Genomic DNA, 26,308 nt, shown 5'->3' with positions numbered 1-26,308 from the left:
GAAGAAGGTCATCTGATCGGGATCCTCATCTCTTGGTAAGATTGAAGAGCAGTTACAAAGAGCATTTCTCGCTCTGGAGGACCTGTCCTGCATTACACAGATAGATGTTGATTTGAATAGGCACTGTGTAATGCTTCATTTCTCCTGTGGTGGCGCTGCAGGGAAATTGAATGCTTACAGACCAGTTCCACTCACGGATTACAGCTGATCACTGGAGGTCCCAGCAGGGGGACTCTTTTTGTCAAGGGGTTTTTCTAACAAGTAGGCATTGTCCAAATTGGTGAAACTTTTAACGACCTAGTGCAATGGCACAGATGTTAATTAAACAAATGTATACAGTGAAATGCTCACATGTTCCTAAACCTATTTTATCTGAACTAAGAGAAACAATACCCCTCCTCATTAATGTCACATTGTGTAAATGTCAGGAAAGCATAAGAACCCACAATCTACATAATTAAAGAGATGCATAATTGCACATTATTACATAAGGGTATGTTCGCATCAACCATAGCTTCCGTTGCAGTTGTTTCGTTCCGTAAAGTTTTGTTTTTTTCACGGAAACAATAGCGTTTTCGACTACGCTATTGTTTCCGCTAAAAAAACGGAAACTTTACGGAATGGAAACCAACTGCAATGGAAAAATTACCATTGAAGTTAATTGCAATGCAAACGGAAGCTATGGTTTCCGTTCATCGGTTCCTCCGACGGAAAGGTCAACTTGAACGGAAACCGACGCTGATGTGAACGTAGCCTAAGCGATTACTTGGGATTAGACTGTTGTGTCTTTAATTCAGGGACTTTATAAAATCCTATAAATATTTTCTAAGCATTACACAAGTAAAACAAACCCTATTCTAATGATTCACTGACACAGGAGACACATTTAGCAAAGAGAATCTAGTACACACACCGCAATAATCAACTTCTATTAATTGTCTGTTATTATGCTAGTGCATAAAGGAATAATCAAAATATCTATTTAATTGTCAGCTCTTGAAAGCCGTGAATTGCTGCGTTCAATAAATATGCATTTAATGCTTGAAACATACACGAGTCACCCCCCCCCATATTCCCAGAGCAGGAAAACATCACCGGAAAAAAGAAGATATGGTAGTCTATAAAACTTCTGCTCCGGGAGGATTGGTAGTCTAAAATTGAAGTGTCAACAATGGGACAGATTTACGTAGCCATACACGCCAGAACTCTGGCACAAGTTGCGTCAAGAAATTGGAGTACATGGTGTGTGCCAAATTTAATATGTGCTTTAGACAACTTTTGCACCATCCTCGAAAGTTTTGAAGTGTCTAGAAATGGGTCTTGGCTAAGCAAAGTCATAAGAGCCAGATTTATTAACGTTTGCGCCATATTTTTTTTAGTGCAAAATATTGATGTCAAGTTTACCAGCCAAGAGGCAGTGTAAGGAAGAGAAAAGCGTCTAACATTTCTAGAAAGATACCTAAAGTTAATTATACATCGTGCGTCGGAGTTATATATTTAAAGCAGAAAATTACCACAGCACTGGACCACAAGTGGGTGCACGCCTCAATAGGACCGGATCCGTGGTCCCCAATATCAGATAGACAAAATAGACGAGGAGACAGCACTTCCAAAATATGTCAGCTTTATAATCACCCGTGCGACGTTTCAGTCCAGCAGGACTTTTCTCAAGCATCGTAGAACGTAGAACGTAGCCTAAGCGATTACTTGGGATTAGACTGTTGTGTCTTTAATTCAGGGACTTTATAAAATCCTATAAATATTTTCTAAGCATTACACAAGTAAAACAAACCCTATTCTAATGATTCACTGACACAGGAGACACATTTAGCAAAGAGAATCTAGTACACACACCGCAATAATCAACTTCTATTAATTGTCTGTTATTATGCTAGTGCATAAAGGAATAATCAAAATATCTATTTAATTGTCAGCTCTTGAAAGCCGTGAATTGCTGCGTTCAATAAATATGCATTTAATGCTTGAAACATACACGAGTCACCCCCCCCCATATTCCCAGAGCAGGAAAACATCACCGGAAAAAAGAAGATATGGTAGTCTATAAAACTTCTGCTCCGGGAGGATTGGTAGTCTAAAATTGAAGTGTCAACAATGGGACAGATTTACGTAGCCATACACGCCAGAACTCTGGCACAAGTTGCGTCAAGAAATTGGAGTACATGGTGTGTGCCAAATTTAATATGTGCTTTAGACAACTTTTGCACCATCCTCGAAAGTTTTGAAGTGTCTAGAAATGGGTCTTGGCTAAGCAAAGTCATAAGAGCCAGATTTATTAACGTTTGCGCCATATTTTTTTTAGTGCAAAATATTGATGTCAAGTTTACCAGCCAAGAGGCAGTGTAAGGAAGAGAAAAGCGTCTAACATTTCTAGAAAGATACCTAAAGTTAATTATACATCGTGCGTCGGAGTTATATATTTGGCGAAGTTTCTGCACCTCTGGTCTAGTATTAAAATGGCACGTGTGACAGTGATCACTCTTTTTATTCCTAAGTTTGTGCTTGCTTTCAATAAATGGAAATATCCTTGTTTCTATTCAGAGGTTAAAACCTCTAGTACTGCTTATATTTTTATAAAGTTTCTTTGTAGATATCCGTTAAGCCTTGCTGCTCCGTACTATGGAGATTTAGGGATCACATCTGCCGCCATGTGGTGCTCCGTTCAGCACCGTAAGTTTAAAAATATTCACACCTACAACAAGCAAATATTCACACCTACAACAAGCAAATATTCACACCTACAACAAGCAAATATTCACACCTACAACAAGCAAAGCGTCTGAAAGAAAGGCATTCAATGGATTATGCTTTATATTTTGTTTTCTTTCGGATACGTATGGAATCCAAACTGCATTCACCTCCATATGAAATCAGGGGAATATAGACGTACACTTTGAGGTTGTATGGAGCCGTAATACACCCATATGCTTTAGTCCTAAACTGACTGCAATCAAAGATCTTAAAAATGGCAAGAAATTAAAACATATCTTAGCCATGGTGGTTACACCCCTGATGTAGCCATGGTGGTTATACCCCTGGTGTTGCCATGATGTTTACACCCCTGGTGTTGTCATGATAGTTACACCCCTGATGATGCCATGATAGTTACACCCCTGATGATGCCATGGTAGTTACACCCCTGATGATGCCATGGTAGTTACACCCCTGATGATGCCATGGTAGTTACACCCCTGATGTTGCCATGGTAGTTACACCCCTGATGTTGCCATGGTAGTTACACCCCTGATGTTGCCATGGTAGTTACACCCCTGATGTTGCCATTGTAGTTACACCCCTGATGTTGCCATGGTAGTTACACCCCTGATGTTGCCATGGTAGTTACACCCCTGATGTTACCATGGTAGTTACACCACTGATGTTACCATGGTAGTTACACCCCTGATGTTGCCATGGTAGTTACATCCATGATGTTGCCATGGTAGTTACACCCCTGATGTTGCCATGGTAGTTACACCCCTGATGTTACCATGGTAGTTACACCCCTGATGTTACCATGGTAGTTACACCCCTGATGTTGCCATGGTAGTTACATCCATGATGTTGCCATGGTAGTTACACCCCTGATGTTGCCATGGTAGTTACACCCCTGATGTTGCCATGGTAGTTACATCCATGATGTTGCCATGATGTTGCCATGGTAGTTACACCCCTGATGTTGCCATGGTAGTTACACCCCTTATGTTGCCATGGTAGTTAAAATCCTGACGTTACCATGGTAGTTAGACCCCTGATGTTATCATGGTAGTTTCACCCATGCTGTTAGTTTGCCAGAGCTGCATAATATTCCAGTGGGCACCTCTTCCAGATTTAGAAAAGGAAAACTTTCAGTACTCTACCCCTGACTTTGTTCTTCAGAAATCCCACCATTATCTTTCTTCGTTCTAAACTTTAGACGCTGTCTGGAACCTTACCTCTGCAGGGAGGTCTCTCCGCTCGTCTCCGGTCTTCCTTCTAAATCGTTGCATGCCGCATCCTTCTATCTCTACCTATTTACATCTCAGATTAAGATGCATTTCCCTGCTCAAGGGGAAAAACGCCAAATAAATCATTAATATCCCTAAGTAGACTAATTACATTTAACCAAGGAGTTTAAAAAAAAATAAACAAAATGTTTTAAATATATGTTGTGAGTTCTTACTCCGTTGGGGGATCGGACTGGGCCAAGGTTGGAACTTTTGGGTACAGCTACCTTTGTGCTATCAAGCAGACCACGTAGGCTTTTTGTTCAATGTGCTTGTTAGGGTAGCAGACTTTTTCTGCTGCGGATTTGATCGCAAATTTTTGGAGAATGTGTTATAATTATGCTTGGATATGTTTGGATGAGGGGATATCCCAGACAGAGACAGTAGCTAGGTTCTCCTACAATGTGGACCTTAATAACAATCAATACAGCTGTGAGCTCAGGATATAACTGCAGAAACAGGTGTGACATGGGATATTAAACTAATAAATGTAGAAGATTTATTGTACACTCTAAGACACATGGACTGAATAGTTTATATCAGAAATGTTGAGAAATACTTTAAATTGTATTTTTACTGCTTACGTATTGGCATCTAACCAATGTGCTGTCTCCATGGGTCCTCCGCCTTCAATAGTGGTCTGACTTCCAAGCAGGTTTGTTGAGGTATTTGTCAGCTGATCTGGAAGAAAACACTTTCAAGTTTATACAGAGCACAATCGCTCAGATGAACTAAGAACAATAGAAACCACCAAATGTGTCTTGATAAGTAATCACAGTGTTAACCATTGTTTTAGTTATTTTGTGCTGCAATGGGTGCAAAAAAAGGTGCTTCGCGGTCTATGGGTCCTATTACAGGCCCGATATTGACCATAAAAATGAGCGCTGATCAATGAGCAATCTCGTTGATCGATGCTCGTTTGCGTCTTTCACAAGTAGCATTGATTTGTTATGTACAAATGTACATACATTTCCATCATATCGGCAGCACATCTATCTGTTTACACAGCGAGATGTGCTGCCAACAACGATAATATTTCTTGCTGCATAAACGAGCTGATCAGCCAATGTATGAGCGTTTGCTTGTTCATCGGCTGATCGTTTCCCTGTTTACACAGGGCAGTGATCGGGAACAAACGTTCATATGAACGCTCGTTTGACCAATCATTGGCCCGAATAAAAGAGCCTTATGTCATGACTTTGTCTAATCTATCCATCCATCCATCAATTTCTCTCTCATAACATCATAGCCCTCTCATTTTTCATCCATCCATGTATAATATAGTTAGCATTAGACTGCGAGCATTAGCCATCTCTGTGCCTCTCATGTTATCTTTGGCCTGTAATGAGGCTAGTTTTCCATTTCTGACCCTCAGGTTACTTGCTGTGTCACTGAACATTCTCAAACTGTTTCTCATCTCTGAGAATCAGGTGCCCCTCCAGGGTTTCTCATGGCCTGAATTTAATTCCATATATTTGCGCTCTTTACTGGGTCACCTGTCTTGAAATCTTCCATTAGCTTCAATGTTACGGGCAATATTCTGCATTTCAATGTTCTCTTCTCTGAATGCACCTGGTAAAAAGAACTGCAAATTGCAAATTACTTGGGCTCTGTGCTCTTATCAAGCACATTATATGGCAGATCAGAATGTCTATGTTGAACTGATTAGGGTCACTAAATGGATTTACTGTTTCGATGCAATTAGATCCTACGGTTAAGAAACTGCAACTCAGAGCTGAATAATTCCGAATTTATCTCCTAACTGAAATAGACCACTCTTCTGTACTGACATTTCTGTTCGTATTATTCAGTCATGTTGTCGACATCTGCGTAAATATAAAATTATATATATATATATATATATATATATATAAAATCATATAGTATAGAAGATCAAGGGAGCCTTGTATAAATGTTTGCTATGCTGATGTAATAATTTTTTTATGTGTTTTCGTTCCTGTGGTCTGAGTGCATGTAATTGAATACTCTGCACAATTAGACCTCAACCATGGCCGAATTATGGATATGTATTGCATAAACTACTATGGGCCCATATTGTGCCACCAGTTTCAAATGGAGGCACACCAAGTTTTTGGGTTTTTGCTTCTAGTGGAGAAAAGGGTGCCTTACTTAGGCACCATACGACGGAGCACAGATTGTCTACGGCTCTATACCCAAAAACGTAGGGACTCTGTGTGCCACTATATTAATACTGTTTTAGCCAATATCTATCTATAGTGCTGATTCGTGGTTAGTTCATCATTTATTATATCCCATCGTTTGCAGACTCTGTTGGAGTTGGGAGCTTCCTCAGACTACAAGGACAGCCGTGGACTAACCCCCCTATACCACACCGCGATGGTGGGTGGAGACCCCTACTGCTGTGAACTCTTGCTGCACGAGCATGCCGCAGTTGGATGCAAAGATGAGAATGGCTGGCATGAGATCCACCAGGTGAGGAACTATGTTCTCTTTTGTATTTCTTTTTTTATAAATAGCAGCAAAGTATTCTTTAAGTTACTGTTAAAGACTTAGTCATGTATTATTAATACAGACCTCCTAAACACACTATTTTTTTATAAGATTCTCCTGCAAAAGGGACCTTGTATGTTGTGGGGCTTATGCAAATGAGCCCCAAAATGGGCGCTTCTGAGAGGTTTTGCGTTCCCATGCGGATCGGGGGCGGGGCCTAAAATGTTCTACAAATGGGTGTTCATATTTTGGGAGGTATGTTAATGGTGGCAAAGCTCCAACTTTTTCTAACACCAGCCACAACACCTTTATACTACATAGAAAATTATTAAAGAGGATCTCTGGGATACACCCCTATTGAGGCTTCTTTGTCTCAGTATATGTGTAGTATACATGTACGAGTTACCTAATGATCTTTAATTGACCCTAGTGTGTATGCAGTGGCGAATTAAGTAGACCATAGGACCTGGGCTGTCACCCAAACTTGGGCCCCCCTTCGCCGCCGCCCAGCTACGCCCTAACTATTGTTAACACTACTTTTTTATGCAAGCATTAACAAATAGTTGTTACAATTCTCCTTGTCAAAGGGCTGTGTCCCTACAGACTGACAGTCTCCAACCATCGCTGACCGTATCACACTGTGCAGGGAGACATCCTCCTGACAAGGGGAATGGTAACACGCATTTGTCTATCAGTCCTGGACTGCACAAAGACTTGTTGTGAAATACAAGCATTTCCTATAATAAACATGTCAGGAGAGGAGACAGATCCTCTATAAATCCAGTGACTCACAGGTGACGTTTTCTCACATTCTAGTCGTTTTTTCTTCTTTTCTTCTCCATCCGGTCCAGACTTCATGACGACGTCTCCCGGCCATGACCCATTTCTGCAGAATTTGCCGCTCCGATGTCTTCGGCTCCTCACTTTTCCAACATTTCCACACCTATAAACGAAGATAAAATTCTCATGGTGCCACACACTGTGCCCCTAAATATAATCATACCAAACACTGTGCCCCTGAATATAATTGTGTCAAACTCTGTAAAGCACCACACACAGTGGCCCCTGTAGATAGCGCCACACACAGGCCCCTGTAGATAGCGCCACACACCGGCCCCTGTAGATAGCGCCACACACCGGCCCCTGTAGATAGCGCCACACACGCCCCCTGTAGATAGCATCACACACAGCCCCCTGTAGATAGCGTCACACACAGCCCCCTGTAGATAGCGTCACACACAGCCCCCTGTAGATAGCGTCACACACAGTCCCCTGTAGATAGCGTCACACACAGTCCCCTGTAGATAGCGTCACACACAGCCCCCTGTAGATAGCGTCACACACAGCCCCCTGTAAATAGCGCCACGCAGACCCCCTGTAGAAATTGACACACACAGCCATCCTGTAGATGCGCCACCCCTCTGTAGTTAGTGCCATACTTACCTGTCCCCATTCCAGCACTGTCCTATTCTCCGATGATGCAGGCCTGGTCTCTTCTGACCAGTTAGCATCCAGTGGAACGAAGCAAGCGGCACGATGACGTCATCGCGTCACCTGCATAAAAAAATAAATCCGGATGGTGGGCAAGGGAACCGACAATCTCTGTACTTCGCTATAGAAAAAGTTGATGCTTTATAAGCGGCAGGAAATAAAGTGACACTATCAAAAACTACTAGTCACATCTCCCACTGAAATTTGCAATAGGCTCTGCAGGAGTGGCTTTGGGTGTTGTAAATTCGCAGCGGCATCCAGTCCCAGTTTTTGAAATACGTAAAGGGCTTGTCATTTCACCCTTGACTAGACCGTGGTAGCGCTATATAGCAAGAGACCCTTTTTAACGTCTGGTGCATACAGATGAGGCTAAAGACTGATACTTTTTCCATTTTGCATTTGTTGTCAGAAATGCATTGTGTGCAGTACTGGATCTATCTTTGTTATTCTCTAGTGGCAAATGGATATCTATATGTTTTCCCATTCTTTCTGCCATTACTATTGGAGAAAATAAAACAGACTTGTGCCTGCATATCCCGGCCCATAAATCTGCATGCTGGGCTTTTACTATGGCAGATATATATGAGTATTATCAGCTGATATTATTTGTTTTGTGGTAGACATGACATTACTATTGATGTAGGGGCTTTTAATATGCCAATGTTATGTATATGGCACAAGATTTATTTCTAAACTCATCTATTTATGGATTCATCTACATAGCATATCATGGTTTGCACCAGGATTTATGTTCAGGCTGCAGAGACTATTACATATTGGCTATTACTGTCAGTTCCAGCGAGGAGGCATAGGCGAGCAAGTTAAGTCACTTTAATGGACATGGCGATAATTTCTCTTGCGTTATAACATAATTTATTCTTAATTAAATACTTCGGCTTCTCAGCCCTGGCCCTGTAAAGAAGGAATACACTGCTAATGGGATCATTTTCTCTCCATGTCCTGCCAAGTCCTCCGCCTGCTCTCGCCATCCACGTCCATTAACGCAGATACTCCATGTGAAACTAATAGTGCTCAATATACCCACAGCTACAATGTGCCGACTGCCATTTTACATGCTGGCACGTTATCACAACCGGAGTAATGAGGGAAAGACAATTTCTAACAGAATTGTACTGAATGGCGGGAATAGTGTATCCCGCTCTAGATTGCTGAACTGGAAGACACAACAATCTGCTGCTGTTATAAATTCACCCATTAAAATGCATCTGTATATAAATGTCATAAATGAATGAGTTAATTAAAAATAAAATGTATATATATTAGGTCAAATAGACCTGCTAGGGTCTCCTCTCTATTAACGAGAGCGGAGAGACACCACGAGGAGGGGCTCCCGCTTTGTATCGGACTAGGTGCGACCATGTATTACGTGCCCACCAATTCTGATCACCGAGGCGCCTGAAAAGGGAAATCCAGGTGTGACAACACTTATGTAAATGTTCAACCTTCTATTTTGCTTCGTGTTTCAATTCCTCACATTTTCAAGATCTCTGCTTGCTGTCAGCGAATGGGAATGTTCTTACATCCAGACGCATAAATTCGGTATAGAAAAAAGGTTGCGAAATGTGGTTGTGTTTTCTTTTCTTTTTCTTCCGTTGCTTTTTTTCAATCCGTGAAAGAGTCTGCAAGTGGATTTCAATAAAAATGAATGGGTATGCATAAACCTATATTCCAAAGATGCGTTCACCTTGCATTGGTTTCTGCAACCTTCCTAATATTATTTTTATGACCTATGCTGCACCACTAGTTTAACCGCATGTTGGAAAAAGGAGGGTCAGCCCACTAGCACCCGGCTTATTGAAAGGAAGCACGTCAGAAAAGTCTCAAAGTTAAAATATCCGCATTCATGACCGCTGCAAAACAACTGCACTAAATTACCGTAATAAAAAAAAAATGCACTGCAAAACCGCACATATTTTAGACAAACTTACTAGCAGTTTTCCGAAGCTTTTATAAATGGGGAAGAAAGGCGTTCGTGATTATGGCTGCGGTTGGCCACGGGCAGTCATCCGCATTTGCGGGCCGTGCTCCCATTATAAAGTATGGGAGCACGTCCGTAAAATCAAAAAATTGGACATGTCCTATTTTTTGCAGAGCATTTCTACGGCCCGGATACTTTCCCGTAAATATACGGGAAGGTGTCCGTGGGCAATAGAAATGAATGGGTCCGTACTTTGATCAGCAATTACGGTCCATAATTGCAGATCAAAATTACAGCTGTGTGCATGGGGCCTAAGACTCTGTTCACATCTGGGTCATGATTTCCGTTTATAACAGAAAACAAGATACAGTACTGGATCTGCCATACAGTGGATACCACCTACGTCCAAAAGACCCTGTTGACTTATAATGGGATCTGCCGGGTTCCGTTGTGGAGTGGGTAGTTTTTAAAGGAGGAATAGCACTGCATACAGCGCTATTCTTCCTATAAAATCTGAAGACATTTGCAATGGAGTTTCCAGCGCAAATGTTAACACAACGTAAGCCCTTGGCACTCGTGCGGTCAGGGATATCTCCAGTTGTCCAATAACATGGAGGTGTATATAGATGCCCTTATTCTGAACTTATTTCACGGTTGTTCTGTTTTTCATTTTGCTAATTGGTTAGGGTTGAACATAAATAATAGAATATTTGGATAATGCATCAGGAAACTCACTACAATGTGCAGTAAGAGGCAAGGCTCAAGTGTTTCTGAAGCCTCCTTATGTTAGTCTATGAATGAAGAGCGCTCCGTCCCTGCTGTTCAGTGCATTCGGCATCTATGGTTGGGCATTTAAAGCCGTCTGTACCGTTCTGCATCTGCATGAAACATTCATACTGCTGTGCAACTTGTCTTACCACGCTGAGCTTGTGATAGAGACAGTGATCACACTGACTGACTTTCTCCTCGTAAATAATGAACTAGGAGCCAGTTCGATGAATATCCACGGCTCCTTACATTGGGGCTGTGGCAGCCTCTACTGGTGCAGATGTCTCACAGCAACACGTCCATAAACTCTCTAGACATCTATAAATATTATTCACTTCAAAGCAAAATCAATGACAAACAATTTTGTGACCGTCGTCAAGGACCACCATAGCAAAAACCAATCGGGTTAAAATACTGAAAGCCAAATACCCATAAATGCATTGATCGTGACAATTAACATGTGAACAGTTAATAAAGGACAATAACCAGTGACCGGTTAATATGCACTCGCCGCCTTCACCGATTCATCAGGATTGAATGTAGTCTTGATAGTGGGAATCATTTAAAAGGACAGTTATGGTTTCCATGTCCTGTATCCAAGTGTATGGGTAATAAAATCACTACTATGTCCATACAACTAGTGGTGAGGCTAACATATGAACTATCCCTATCGCACATCCCTAATCTCTCCCCTATGGTTTTTATACTAATCAGACCCTACCCTGTTCCTTACGTTAGTCTACCTTTTCTAGTCTATTTTGCAGGTGAAGAGTCTATTCATCTTGTGATTGTTAGGGTAGCATTTTTATAGGGGGCAGTATTGTGATTAAAGGAAAGTTTTATAAAGAGGGGTTTCCCCACCATTAAATGTCATACTCATTGTATAGATTATAAAAAATGAACAATGGTTGTCATTTACATGTTTGTTTTTTTTAAAACTATCCAGTGAACAGTTATGACATTTATTTACATAGTATGGTGCTACCTGCTGTTAAAAGTGTATAGCAATGTGCATGTCGTCCTTCAAACCAGGCCTCTGCATTGTGGTCCTCTGTTCACTGCAGGGCATCAAATAGAAAAAGCGTTCTTCCCTGCTTGTCAGGGAAGGAGCAGATCCTCTGCAGTAGCAGGGCAGCATAGCTGAGGAGACTCCCTCTTCTCAACTTGTAAAACTCTGTATCTTGATAGCAGATATGAACCCTGCACATGCCCAGTTGTATCCTGACTGCAGATATTAACCCTGCACATGCCCATTCAGTCTTTATAGTTTTATTTTATTGTACTTTAACCCCTTCCCTCTTTAGCCACTTTTGACCTTCCTGACCGAGCCTCATTTTTCAAATCTGACATGTGTCACTTTATGTGGTAATAACTCCGGAATGCTTTCACCTATCCAAGCGATTCTGAGATTGTTTTCTCGTGACACATTGGACTTTATGTTACTGGCAAAATTTGCTCGATATGTTCAGTATTTAATTGTGAAAAACACCAAAATGTAGCGAAAAATTGCAAAAATTAGCATTTTTCTCAATTTAAATGTATCTGCTTGTAAGACAGGCAGTTATACCACCCAAAATTGTTTCTAATTAACATCACACATATGTCTACTTTAGATTGGCATCGTTTTTTGAACATCCTTTTATTTTTCTATGACCTCACAAGGCTTAGAACTTTAGCAGCAATTTCTCACATTTTCAAGAAAATTTCAAAAGGCCATTTTTACAGGGGCCAGTTCAGTTGTGAAGTGGCTTTGAGGGCCTTATATATTAGAAACCCCCAAAAAGTCACCCCATTTTAAAAACTTCACCCCTCAAAGTATTCAAAACAGCATTTAGAAAATGTCTTAACCCTTTACACATGTCACAGGAATTAAAGCAATGTAGAGGTGAATTTTACAAATTTCATATTTTTTTGCAGAAATAAATTTTTAGTACAATTTTTTTTATAACACAGAAGGTTTTACCAGAGAAATGCAACTCAATATTTGTTGCCCAGTTTCTGCAGTTTTAGGAAATATCCCACATGTGGCCGTAGCGTGCTACTGGAATGAAGCACCGGCCTCAGAAGCAAAGGAGCACCTGGTGGATTTTGGGGCCTTATTTTTGTTAGAATAAATTTTAGGCACCATGTCAGGTTTGAAGGGCTCTTGCGGTGCCAAAACAGTCAAAATCCCCCAAAAGTGACCCCATCTGGGAAACTACACACCTCAAGGAAATTATCTAGGGGTACAGTGAGCATTTTGACCGCACAGCTTTTTTACAGAAATTATTAGAAGTAGGCCGTGAAAATTAAAATCAACATTTCTTCAAAGAAAATGTAGGTTTAGCGATTTTTTTTCTCATTTTCACAAAGACTAAAGGAGAAAAAGCACCGTAAAATTTGTAAAGCAATTTCTCCCAAGTAAAACAATACCCCACATGTGGTAATAACCGGTTGTTTGGAGACACGGCGAGGCTGAGAAGGGAAAGAGCGCTATTTGGCTTTTGGAGCTCAAGTTTAGCAGGAATGGTTTGTGGAGGCCATGTCACATTTACAAAGCCCCTGAGGGGACAAAACAGTGGAAACCCCCCACAAGTGACCCCATTTCGGAAACTACGCCCATTGAGGAAATTATCTAGGGGTATAGTGAGCGTTTTGACCCAACAGGTTTTTTGCATAAATTATTGGAAATAGTCCCTGAAAATTACAATCTAAATTTTTTCAAAGAAAATGTAGGTTTAGCTAATTTTTTCTCATTTCCACAAGGACTGAAGGAGAAAAAGCACCGTAAAAGTTGTAAACCAATCTCTCCCGAGTAAAACAATGCCCCACATGTGGTAATAAACGGTTGTTTGGAGACACGGCAGGGCTGAGAAGGGAAAGAGCGATATTTGGCTTTTGGAGCTCAAGTTTAGCAGGAATGGTTTGCGGAGGCCAGGTCACATTTACGAAGTCCCTGAGGAGACAAAACAGTGGAAACCCCCCACAAGTGACCCCATTTTGGAGACTACACCCATTGAGGAAATTATCTAGGGGTATAGTGAGCTCTTTGACCCCACAGGTTTTTTGCAGAAATTATTGGAAGTAGGCCCTGAAAATAAAAATCAACATTTTTTCAAAGAAAATGTAGGTTTAGCTTATTTTTACTCATTTCCACAAGGACTGAAGGAGAAAAAGCACCACAAAATTTGTAAAGCAATTTCTCCCGAGTAAAACAATGCCCCACATGTGGTAATAAACGGCTGTTTGGAGACACGGCTTGGCTTAGAAGGGAAAGAGCGCTATTTGGCTTTTGGAGATCACATTGAGCAGGAATGGTTTGCGGCGGCCATGTCACATTTGCAAAGCCCCTGAGGGGAAAAAACAATGAAAACGCCCAAAAAGGGACTCCATTTAGGAAACTACACCTCTTGAGGAATTCATCTAGGGGCGTAGTGAGCATTTTGACCCCACAGATGTTTCATAGAATTTATTAGAATTGGGCAGTGAAAATAAAAACAATCCTTTTTCTTCAATAAGACGTAGCTTTAGCGCAAATTTTTTCATTTTCGCAACAAATAAAGGAAAAAAAGAACCCAATATTTGTAAAGCAATTTCTACCGAGTACGGCAATACCCCATATGTGGTCATAAACTGCTGTTTGGGCACACGGCAGGGCTCAGAAGGGAAGGACCGCCATTTGGAGTGCAGATGTTTCTGGATTGGTTTCTGGGCGCCTGTGGGCCCAAAACAGTGGAAACCCCCCAGAAGTGACCCCATTTTGGAAACTACACCCCTCAATGCTTTTACCTACGGGTGTAGTGAGCATGTTAACCCTGCAGGTGTTTTGTAGAAATTAGTGTGAACTCGATGTTGCAGAGTGAAAATGGGATTTTTTCCACAGATATGTGGACAATATGTGGTGCCCAGCTTGTGCCACCATAACGAGACAGCTCTCTAATTATTATGCTGGGTTTCCTGGTTTTAGAAACACCCTACTTGTGGCCCTAATCTCTTGCCTGGACAGTCGACCAGGCTCAGGAGTGAAAGCGTACCATGTAAAATTGAGGCCTAATTTGGCGATTTACAAAGTATTGGTTCACAACTGCAGAGGCTCAGATGTGAAATAATAAAAATAAACCCCTGGAAAGTGACCCCACTATGGAAACTGCACCCCTCAAGGCATTTATTAAGGGGTGTAGTGAGCATTTTCACCCCACAGATCTTTTCCATAAATGAATGCGCTGTGGATGGTGCAAATTAAACATTTATATTTTTCCCTAGATATGCCATTCAGTGGCAAATATGTCGTGCCCAGCTTATGCCACTGGAGACACACACCCCAAAAATTGCTAAAAGGGTTCTCCCGGGTATGACGATGCCATATATGTGGAAGGAAACTGCTGTTTGGGCACGCTGTAGGGTTCAGATGGGAGGAAACGCCATTTGGCTTTTGGAGCGTGGATTTTGCTTGGTAGTAGTTTTGTTTGGAGTCTTACTGGTGTTTCCGTTTATAATGTAGGGCATATGTAAGCCGGGCGGAGTATATAAGGGGCATAGTCAGGTGGTATAATAACGGGGTAAAAAAAAACAATAAAATAATCCATAGATGTGTGTTACGCTGTGAAGCAATCCTTTCCGCACAGGCCGGTGTCGCACTGATAAATGGTGTCATTTCTTATCCCCCTTTTGGTCCACATTCCGCGCCTTTGTAGTTTGGGAAATTTTGCTGTGAAGTGTTGTCCTGGTATAATACGGGCACCGTCGCTTCCAGCGGATATGTTTGGGCCCTCCCTTTCCTGGTTCCCTAATTTTAGGTCCTTGAAAAATCGCCTCTTCAAACAGAAGAAATGTTCCCCTCGGGCACAACTGCATATTTTTTTATTTCCTGACTTATTGGAGCCATAACTAATTTTATTTTTCATAGACGTAGCGGTATGAGGGCTGGTTTGTTGCGGGACGAGCTGTAGTCATTATTGGTACCATTTTGGGGTACATGCGACTTTTTGATCACCTTTTATCCTATTTTTTGGGATGCCAGGTAAACAAAAAAATGCAATTCTGGCACAGCTTTTTTTCGTTTTTTTTATACAGCGTTCACCATGCGTTATAAATTACATGTTAACTTTATTCTGCGGGTCCGTACGATTCCGGCGATACCTAATTTATAGAACTTTTTATGTTTTACAACTTTTTGCACAATAAAATTACTTTTGTAAAAAGAATGTATTTTTTCTGTCGCCAAGTTGTGAGAACCATAACTTTTTAATTTTTTTGTCGACGGAGGTGTATGAGGGCTTGTTTTTTGCGGGACGAGCTATAGTTTTTATAGGTACCATTTTTGGATACGTGCGACTTTTTGATCACTTTTTATTCTAATATTTGTAGGGCAAAGTGACCAAAAAACAGAAACTCTGGTAACGTTTTTTACGGTTTTTTTTACGCTGTTCACCGCGTGCAATAAATAATATAATATTTTGATACCTCCGGTCGTTACGGTCGTGGCGATACCAAATACATATGGTTTATTATTATTTTTCAATAATAAAGGACTTGATAAGAGTAAAAGGGGGATTGTGTTTTATTTGATACTTGAAACTTTTACTGTTTTCAAACTTTTATTTTGTGCACTTTTTTTTACACTTTTTTATACTTTTTTTACACTTTTTCTCAAGTCCCACTAGGGGACTTGAAGTTCCAACGGTCAGATTTTTTTTTTTCTAATACATTGCACTACCTATGTAGTGCAATGTATTAGATCTGTCAGTCATTCACTGACAGCAAGCCGATTAGGCTTCGCCTCCCGGCGGGGCCTAAATCGGCTTCCGTAATGGCAGAGCAGGAGACCATTGTGTCTCCTGTTGCCATAACAGCAGTCGCCAGTCCCGATTGCCTGTCAGGGCTGGCGATCTGCTAGTAACCGCTACGATGCAGCAATCGCTTTCGATTGCTGCATCGAAGGGGTTAATGGCAGGGATCGGAGCTAGCTCCGGTTCCTGCCGTTACAGGTGGATGTCAGCTGTACAGTACAGCTGACCTCCACCGCTGATGACGCCGGATCAGCTCCTGACCCGGCGCCATCTTGCCGACAGCTACGGAAGCCGATCAGGCTCCGCCGCCGGGCGGATCTTGACCGGCTTCGGTGCTAGGCAGACCGGGAGGCCAGTATTAGGCCTCCCGTTGCCATTGCAGCCACCGGAACCCCGGCAATTTCATTACTGGGGTTCCGATGAGCTGCAAACACCTTAAGTGCAGCGATCGCGTTTGAGCGCTGCACTTAAGGGGTTAATGGCGGGGATCGAAGCTAATTTCGGTCCCCGCCGTTACAGCCGGATGTCAGCTGTAAGATACAGCTGAGATCCGGTGATGATGGGACCGGCTCAGCTTCTGAGCCGGTCCCAAACATTTGGCGTACATGTACGGCAAGATGCGGGAAGTCACTACTTTCCATGACGTACATGTACGGCAAATGTCGGGAAGGGGTTAATTGGTTTCTATGGGAGTGCATACTGGGAATGTTACACAGCATATACCTTCACTAGTCTGGATCCCATGTTACCTATCTGCAGGTAAAGTAAGAAGGGACTATATTGTCAGCTGCCAGAGAGGAAAGGAGACTTATTCTGCTCAGTGCCCCTGCCCCAGCAGCACAGATTAACAGCAGCACCAAGGGGGACACAGGGGAGAAAACAAAAGGTGAGATATGTATTTTATATGCTCGAAACACTACAATTTAGTTTAAGCCCTTAATGCATTGTCATGTACATGACAAGCGTTAAGGAGAAGTATGGAGCGTGCTCCATACTCAGCAGGTGTCGGCTGTGTAATATAACCGGCACCTCACTGCAATGGGCAGAATCAAAGATCACTTTCATTCCGCCCTTTTAACACCTTAGATGCCGCAGTCAATAGCGACCGCAGCATCTAAGCGGTGGAAAGGGCGGTTGAGCCCCTCCGACAGCGTACCGCCCCCACAGTGACATGACCTCGGGGTGCCGAGCTGATGGTGGTCATGACAGCCTGGGAGCCTAATGAATGCCCCCAGGTCTGCCATATTTGTACTCCTATTAAGCGCTTAATAGGAGCCTGTCAAAATAGCGATATACTTTAAAACATTAGTATTGCAGTATATAGTGCAAGCAATTGAACCAGTGATCGCTGGTTCAAGTCCCCTAGGAGGACTAAAAAAAAGTAAAAAACAGTTCGTTTTTTTCAATGTCCAAAAAAACTTAATTCTAAAAGTTAGAAAAAAACAAAAACCCTTTTCCCATTTTATTTCTCTTAAAAAAGAATAATAAAAAAAATTACATAATTGATATCACCGTGTCTGTAAAAGTCCCAACTATCACACTATAATGACATTTAACCAGGACTGTGAACAGTGTAAAAAAAAAAATCTTTTTATTTTTTAAAAGACCAGAATTGCTGTTTTTTGGTCGCCTTCACTATCCCCAAAAAATCACATGTACTCCAAAATCGTACTAATAAAAAGAGAAGAAAAAGAGTCAGTTCACACATTGCATACATATGGCGTATACCTGTGTTATAATACCTGTATTATACTGCGGAAAATCCGCAGCATAATACAGTAGCAGCAAAGTGGATGAAATAAACAAGTCTCATCCACACGCTGCGTAAATACTGAGCGGAAAAAACGCTCAAATTGACCTGCAGTGTAGAATTTTATTCCGCAGCATGCCAGTTGTATTTGCGTAAACGCTGCTTATTTGTTGCGGGTTTTCCCCATTGAATTCAATGGGAGGTAAAATCCTCAACAAATAGCAGCAGGGGCGTAGCTAAAGGCTCATGGGCCCTGGTGCAAGAATTCAGCTTGGGCCGCCCTACCCCTCCCCAACACCACCAGACTCCTGTCTGCGCCTATGCCCAGCTGCCTTGCCCAACAGTTCCCATGGATGCCCCCGCAGTATAATGCCACTATAGCCGCCTCCACTGTATAGTGCCCTCATAGTATAATGCTCCCCATAGCTGCCCCCACACAGTATAATGCCCCCACACAGTATAATGTTCCCCATAGCTGCCCCATAAAATATACTGCTCCCCATAGCTGCCCCACAGTATAATGCCCCCATACAGTATAAGGCCCCCCTTAGCTGCCCCATACATTAAAATGCTCCCTTAGCTACCACCATATCAGTCCCCCTCCCATACCCAGTATAATGCCCCCATATGTGCCTAATAAAAAATAACATAATTACTTACCTATCCCCGTTCCCATGATGGGTGGAGGATCATTCACCTCCGGTCTGTGCTATGAGTGACTCGGCGCAGGCAGGCGCAATGACGTTACAACAGCGAGCCTGCCTGCGCCGAGCCGCTCACGGCAGAGTGAATGCTGGGGCAAGGAGCCGTCACTCTTGCTTCAGCATTCAATTCAACTGTATCTGCATCCTGAGGATGCAGATGCAGTTGGAATTGGGACCAGCGGCGGTCACATGGGATGAAACATCCCAGGAGGCTGACCTAGATGACGTTAGAGGGCCGGCCTCCTGGGATGACGTTTCATCCCATGTGACCGCCACTGCAGCCAATCACAGGCTGCAGCGGTCTCCTGGGATGAAACATCATCCCAGGAGACCTGCTCATCAGTTTTTCGCAGCGGACATTCCAGCCGAAAAACTGCACCACAGTTTGGTGCGATTTTTCGCCCGAAATTCCCTAAGGCCACCGGGGCGGATACCAGATACCGTGGCCGAATACCAAATGAACCGCGGCCCGGTGGTTGGGGATCACTGCCCTAGGGGAACTTATAAAAAATAAGTTAAAAAAAACAAAAAACTGTGAAAGAGTACTTTTAATGTTCAAAACTAAATATTAAAAATTATTTAACAAAAAAACCTTTTCACATTTTTCTCCTAACGTAATGTAAAAAATAAAACTACAATTTACATTACTAGTTTTGCCGCGTTTTTAGTTTGAACTATTCTAATATAATGTTATTTAACCCACCCGGTGATCGCTTTAAAAAAATATATAAATAAAGTGTCATCAAAAAGTCAGATGTATTCCTAAATGGTATTCCTAAAAACTACAGCTTTCTACGCAAAAAATAAGCCATCACACCGCTTAATCAACGGAAAAATAAAAAAGTTATGGCTCTCTGAATATGGCGACACAAATCATATATTTATTTTTTTTACAAAAAGTTTTCTCAGTTTTTTTTCCCACCCCACAAAGATATATATTGGTTTTTTAGTTTGTGAGTAAATTATATAATTCATTAAATAATGCCATTAAAAAAAAAAAAACAAGCCCTCACTATCTCAATGGAAGACTGAATGCAGGCCATCAAAGGCTCAAAACAAGCCTCGCATAGTTCATCGCATTGGGAAACCGCTTTAAAAATTATGATGAGATGGTATAAAACCCCTGCACAAATTTCCAGGTTTAACCCATCCTATTCTCCACTATGTTGGCGTGAAAGGTGGTGAGAGGGGTGATTTCCTTAATACTTGATGGAAGTGCCCGCTGGTATATGATTTTTGGAAGGTGACTTTTTCCTTAATATCTAACGTTACTCTTTGCACAATCCTCCCGTGCCCGGCACTGGCTCTATGCTTCATAGGCATTATGGACATCCCGCAATCCATAAGGACGATTGTGGGACATATATAATAATGGCTGCTAGGATTATAATAGCTAGATCCTGGAAGTCCCCGTCACCTTTGGTTCTTCAAGAACTTACTAATCAGGTGCGCTTGGATTGGCTAATGGAAAAAATTCTGTCAATACGAACCTACCGGTACTCTGCCTTTGCCTCACGTTGGTCTCTATGGTCAGACTTTGTAGACCAACTTCCTGATAATGTTTGCTCATTCTGTTAGTCAGACTATGGCTGGGTTCACACGACCATGTTACGTCCGTAATGTACGGAACGTATTTCGGCCGGAAGACCCGGACCGAAAACACTGCAGGGAGCCGGGCTCCTAGCATCATAGTGATGTACGACGCTAGGAGTCCCTGCCTCTCCGTGGAAATACTGTCCCGTACTGTAATCATGATTACAGTACGGGACAGTTGTCCTGCAGCGAGGCAGGGACTCCTAGCATCGTACATCACGATGATGCTAGGAGCCCGGCTCCCTGCAGTGTGTTCGGTCCGGGTCTTCCGGCCGAATTACGTTCCGTACATTACGGACGTAACATGGTCGTGTGAACCCAGCCTATCTGTTTTGCCATTCAATAGACATGTATAACTTCAACACTCCTTATCTCTTCCGCAGTCACAGTTTATTTTACTGTCTGTTTGTTTGTGTTTTTCCGCTGTAGTTTTGTACTGATGATGTACCTCATAAGGTGTGCACGTGCTAAACCCTTAGTAACAACTTTAAACATTAAAAACACATCATTCTTAAATTGACAAGTAAATTGTGGCATGCGCCACGATTTATTAAAAACACATTAACCATAGGCAATACAGCGCAAGAGGAGCCTGACTTCAATCGCGACACGGCACTCCCTGAGCTGGGGCCCGCCTGCCCCCAGCTCGCATCCTGTAAACAAGGACAGCCGTGCCCCCTGCCACGGCTGTCCCCCCAGGCAGCCGTCGGACCGTCGTCCGGCTTTCGTGACTGCCCAGGCCCAAAACATCCTGGGGACCTGCCGTATAACTAGTGTCCCCCCACGTGCGAGTTCACCCCGCCGTATAACTAGTGGTAACTCGCCGTGGTCCACCACCGAAACCGCTCTTAGGAGGAGTGCAGTGCCACGATCCGCCCTGGCTTTACATCACATCGCATTACATAGCATAACATAACATAGCATAACATAACATTATTTCTAACAAGGGAGGATTGGGTGGGTCTTTTCTTCTCCTGGTAAGTAATGTCTTACCGCTCTGCTTTCTGGACTTATAAACCCTTATCCTGCTCCCCCTCCCCTATCCTCATTACTTATGCGCTCCTATAGTTCTTTCCACTATCACTCCCCTTTCTCCACTTATCTCACAGTGAACAATGAGTTCACCCTCCCCCTCCAGCCATGCTGGTGCCATTGGCCATGTGGCCAGCACCATTTTATATCCCTTGCTTCCTATAACCACCCTCATCAGGGACGCCCTGGCCCACCTTATGCTTCCTCGGGCCTAGTCGTCCCTCGTCCTAAATTTTCCTTTTGGACTAAGGATGCCAGGATTGCTGTAAACTCAAGTTCTTACCTAAAGGGAATGTGTTGCCAGAAAAACATGTATTTTTTTTTTTAAATTAAACATTTAGTGTGTGGGTGATTAAACATTGTTCAAATTTTTTTTATTTTTTTCACGAGTCAGGAAATATTATAAATTAATTCTAATTTATAATATTTCCCATTTCTGGTCACTAGATGGAGCTATTCCCAAAATTGCAGCATTGCAAAATTGGGTAAAAAGCCCTCGCTCTAGTGAGCTCTCAGCATCCCCCCCCTCCTTTATCCTGGCTAGTGCCGGGATAAACGAGGGGTTTGAACGGTGTAACCTCCTACACTGTGTGTCGCCATTTTTTGAGCTAACACACAGTGTAGTAGGTTTACATACAGTAGTAAACACACACAAACACGAACATACATTGAAATCTCTTACCTGCTCCTGCCGCCGCGGCTCCCTCCGGCCCGTCCGCTCCGTCTGCTGCCGCTGGTCCAAGTGCACAAGTCCGGAAGCCGCGACCGGAAGTAGTAATATTACTGTCCGGCCGCGACTTCCGGTCCACAGGAAAATGGCGCCGGACGGCGCCAATTTCAAATTGGACTGTGTGGGAGCGGCGCATGCGCAGTTCCCACACAGACGCCGTACACACAAGTGAATGGGACGGGAGCCGTTCGCAGTCCCTATGGGACTGTGGCTGCCGTATTCCATGTCTGTATGTGTCGTTAATCGACACATACAGAAATGGAACAAAAAATGGCAGCCCCCATAGGGAAGAAAAAGTGTAAAAATAAGAAAAAGTAAAACACAAACACACAAATAAATATAAACGTTTTTAATAAAGCACTAACATCTTTAACATATAAAAAAATAATTTGTGATGACACTGTTCCTTTAAAAATAAAACATTTTATTTAAAAAAACAAAACAAGCCCTCATACGGCTATATCAACGGAAAAATATGGCTTTTGGAAGGCGGGGAGTAAAAAATTAAAATTTAAAAAAAAAAATGTCTTCAGCGCCAAGGGGTTAAGCTTGATATGGAAAATGCATAGACCCTGGAGGAGTAATATAGGGTTTAAATCAGAATCGTATAAAATAAATCCATTATGTCAATGCTCTGTTATATGAAAGAAATGATGAGGTTGTATTTGCATTGCATAGTTTATTTAGTGCCTTTGTTGTCCCACAGGCGTGTCGATATGGCCATTACCAACATCTGGAACACTTACTGTTCTATGGAGCGAACACGGGGGCTCAGAACGCTTCCGGAAACACTGCGCTTCACGTCTGTGCACTCTACAATCAGGTACGTAACCGATATATACTGAATATTCTACTAATGTATGCCGTCATATAACACTAACCTTGATCAAATGCATATGGACTTCTATCATTGACGTGTATACAAGTAACACCTGTACAGTCAGCAATGTGACAAGCATACCAAACAATACTTACCTCAGCTGCTGCAGAACCTCTTTTTGAAGAGGAAAAGAGGAGTTCCCTGTAAGTCGTTGACTAATGTGAAATTCCCCCTTATAAAAAAATCAAAAAGGCCCTGCTGAAGCTTGGGTGTGTGTGTGTAGAAATAATGCCACTTGCTGTCGATTTTTTTTTTGGCGTATACAAAGTATACTGATATAGATTTAGGCCACATTCACAGCATGATGCTACCCCACAGTCACACAGGGGAAAATAGAGCAAAGCCTAGATCTACTACTTTGGTAAACCACATTGCAGTACAGCATGTAGATAGCAGGATTTATGTGCCCCCCATCATTAACATGACTGACATGCAAAATTATATTGGTTTTTTTATGTTCACATTAGGTAAAAGTTGTCCAAACCTGCTAATTTGTGGGAGGTTGTCAGACGATTTAATGTGTATGGGGGCCTTCCGACTGTCCCCTGATGGCAGATGTCGGGGGGGGGGGGGGGGATCGGTCATGTTACTGCAGGAGAGAAGTCCTTCTCGAGAGGTCTGGCATTGGCTTATTGCCCTCTCCACACCAGAATAAACGTACATACTGGGTCAAGCTGAGTGTGTATTGCGGGGTTAGCAGAGCTGTCGACCAAATGGGCGTTCGGTCAACAGCTTTTTCATTTGTATGGCCAGCTTAACCTCTGACCACTATGGTTGTTTTCTGTTGGAGAAAAACATGGCGGATAAACCATAGAAAGTGTCCACTTGGCCATGCTTGACCTTCCTCCTCATGCTTTTTAAATGGCCACTGAAGTCCTATTTAGTTTCTTATATTCAGGTAATTTACAGTAATACCTACACATTCCCAACCTTACATTTGCCAGCTCTCACGGGTTGTCTCATTGGTGTTCCAGCTGTTAACGTCTGAGCAATGCCTAGATTGCCTAAAGAAATGTCCTGATTGGATAAGCCTTTGAAAAACAAGTATCCTAGTGTTATATTGGATTAGATCACATTTATTTATTTATTGCTGTCTAATTGGAACGTGGAAAGTTTACCTGCACCAGTAGATGATCCCATTGCTACAATAGATCAATTATAAATTCCTCTACTGGTTGTAAAGTCAGGTTCCATCATAGGTGCCGCGTCTAAACCCAGTGGACACGCTTTAGTGCCATAAAAGGACTTTTCTAATTAAAGGTATAGGCCGTTTAATTAAAGGTCTAAATTTGTAAGCTTAGAGACTGACGCAGTCCCCTCGGTGCTGAACGCTGAGGTAAAATCTGCATAATAAAATAAAACGGCTAAGAGGGATATTTACTGAGAAACAATGGTAGCAAATAGTATCAGTTCAATGATAGAAGAGCAGGGAGAGCCAAACAAGAGAATAGCAAAAAACAAACTAAGGCTCTATTCACATCTGCGTTGGGCTGACGTTCCGTCAGTGGTTTCCGTCAGAACGGGGCACTGTAGTCGACTACGCTATTGCTTCCGGCAAAACGACGGATCCAGTGCACAAAAGAGACAAACGGAGACCACGGGCACAGGCTCCGTCACCATTGAAATCAATGTGGATGGAAACGGAAACCTCTGGTTTCCGTCCGTGTCAGTTTGCGTCTGCTCAGGGTCCCGTTCTGACGGAAACCTCCGATGGAACGTCAGAACGGGACCCCAACGCAGATGTGAACAGAACCTTAGGTGGTGAGGGAAAGTTAGTCCATCCATTAGCCATTGCTTTTATATTCGTAGAACAGGTTATAATACTGTAGTACAAAAATACAAACTCCCAGAAACCTAAAACCAAAGTTATACATTGGTTACACTTAAAAGAATATATCAGATGATTGCTTCCATAACATTGCCCCAATTGTGAGCATTTTGCATTTTCAGAGATTATAAATCCCAGTTTTTATTAATAAGATATCTTGTCTCTTTTTTTTTTATACAGGACAGCTGTGCCCGGGTCCTTCTGTTCAGAGGCGCTAACAAGGAGATAAAGAATTACAACAGTCAGTCCCCTTTCCAGGTATGAGCAGGAGTTTTTCATGAAAGCAACAATTCTTGCATGTCCATGTGTGTGTGTGTATGTATATATATATATATATATATATATATATATATATATATATATATATATATATATATATATATATACTGCAGACAAATGACTGGAACCGGCAGATTTTACAGTAATCCCTGTGAAAGAGTTTTGAATGCAGGACCATAGGCGGGAAGATTTGCCCCCAAAAGTCAGGATGATATTTGGAACCTCAGGATTGATTTTGCATGTAACGCTCCTGCAGTATTATATTATGTATATTACATCACACCAGAACCGTGTGCACAGAACCTGTACTGTGCTGTGCCTGTGACTCCTTAATCCATGCCTCCGAGGTATTCTCCCCTAGAAGTAATCCCACAGGAAAACTCGCTTCAGTATGGCCCCATCGACTTTGATGGGTGCCGTACAACTCTGAACTTGTATGTAGTTGTAATACGGTTGTGTGCGTGGGGCCTTACAGGTTTTTTAAGATCTCTGCTTTCTGTCATTGAATGGGAAGATTGTTCTACAGGCTGTAAACCTGTACATAGCGATAACTTCTCACAGTTGAGGGCTTGCTACAATTGTATCCAGTCTAGGCCATTAATCCACTGTGAGCTAAAACAACCTGGACTCCAGCTTCTGGATGTGAACAAGAATGTTCTCATTCACTGACTGCAAGCAAGAGAATTTATACAAAAAGTTTCAGAACTTTGTTATATAACGATTAAAGAGTAACTGTACTTTTAATAAACTTTTCATGTCATAGAGACATATCAGGAGTTTTGATTGGTGGAGGTCCGGGTGCTGAGAGCCCTAACATCGCTGAGATGAAGGTGCGCAAGCGCTCAGCTGAGCGCCCTGCATCTTCGGCTGTGATGGGCTAAAATCCTTGTTAGGCTAAAAGACGGCTCCTATAGAAGGCTTATCCTAACACATTCGAAGGTGCAGAGCGCTCCGCTGAACGGTACTCTTTAAGCTCATGGTTGCCCACCATCTGTAAATTCAGGTTGTCTGCATTTCGCAGTGTTGATGCGTTGTCCATAGTGACGTCAGGGCTGCAGCCAGTAACAGTCTCA

At 42.4% G+C, this 26,308-nt stretch overlaps 1 protein-coding gene across 4 annotated transcripts in view; it reads left to right on the top strand.

Moving 5' to 3' along the window:
* Positions 1–26,308, top strand: part of SHANK2 (SH3 and multiple ankyrin repeat domains 2) — a 474,104-nt gene that overhangs the window by 147,113 nt on the left and 300,683 nt on the right. For all 4 annotated transcript variants that reach the window (XM_075837984.1, XM_075837983.1, XM_075837982.1 and 1 more), the window contains exons 7-9: positions 6,288–6,455; positions 22,955–23,071; positions 25,137–25,214. In XM_075837984.1, the coding sequence (XP_075694099.1) occupies positions 6,288–6,455; positions 22,955–23,071; positions 25,137–25,214 (363 nt within the window). The remainder of the gene's footprint in view (positions 1–6,287; positions 6,456–22,954; positions 23,072–25,136; positions 25,215–26,308) is intronic.

Source organism: Rhinoderma darwinii, chromosome 9 (genome assembly GCF_050947455.1).
Source record: "Rhinoderma darwinii isolate aRhiDar2 chromosome 9, aRhiDar2.hap1, whole genome shotgun sequence".
NCBI classification, from domain to species: Eukaryota; Metazoa; Chordata; class Amphibia; order Anura; family Rhinodermatidae; genus Rhinoderma; species Rhinoderma darwinii.
The sequence above is the reverse complement of the archived record's forward strand: the minus strand, read 5'-3'. Positions and strand labels throughout refer to the sequence as shown.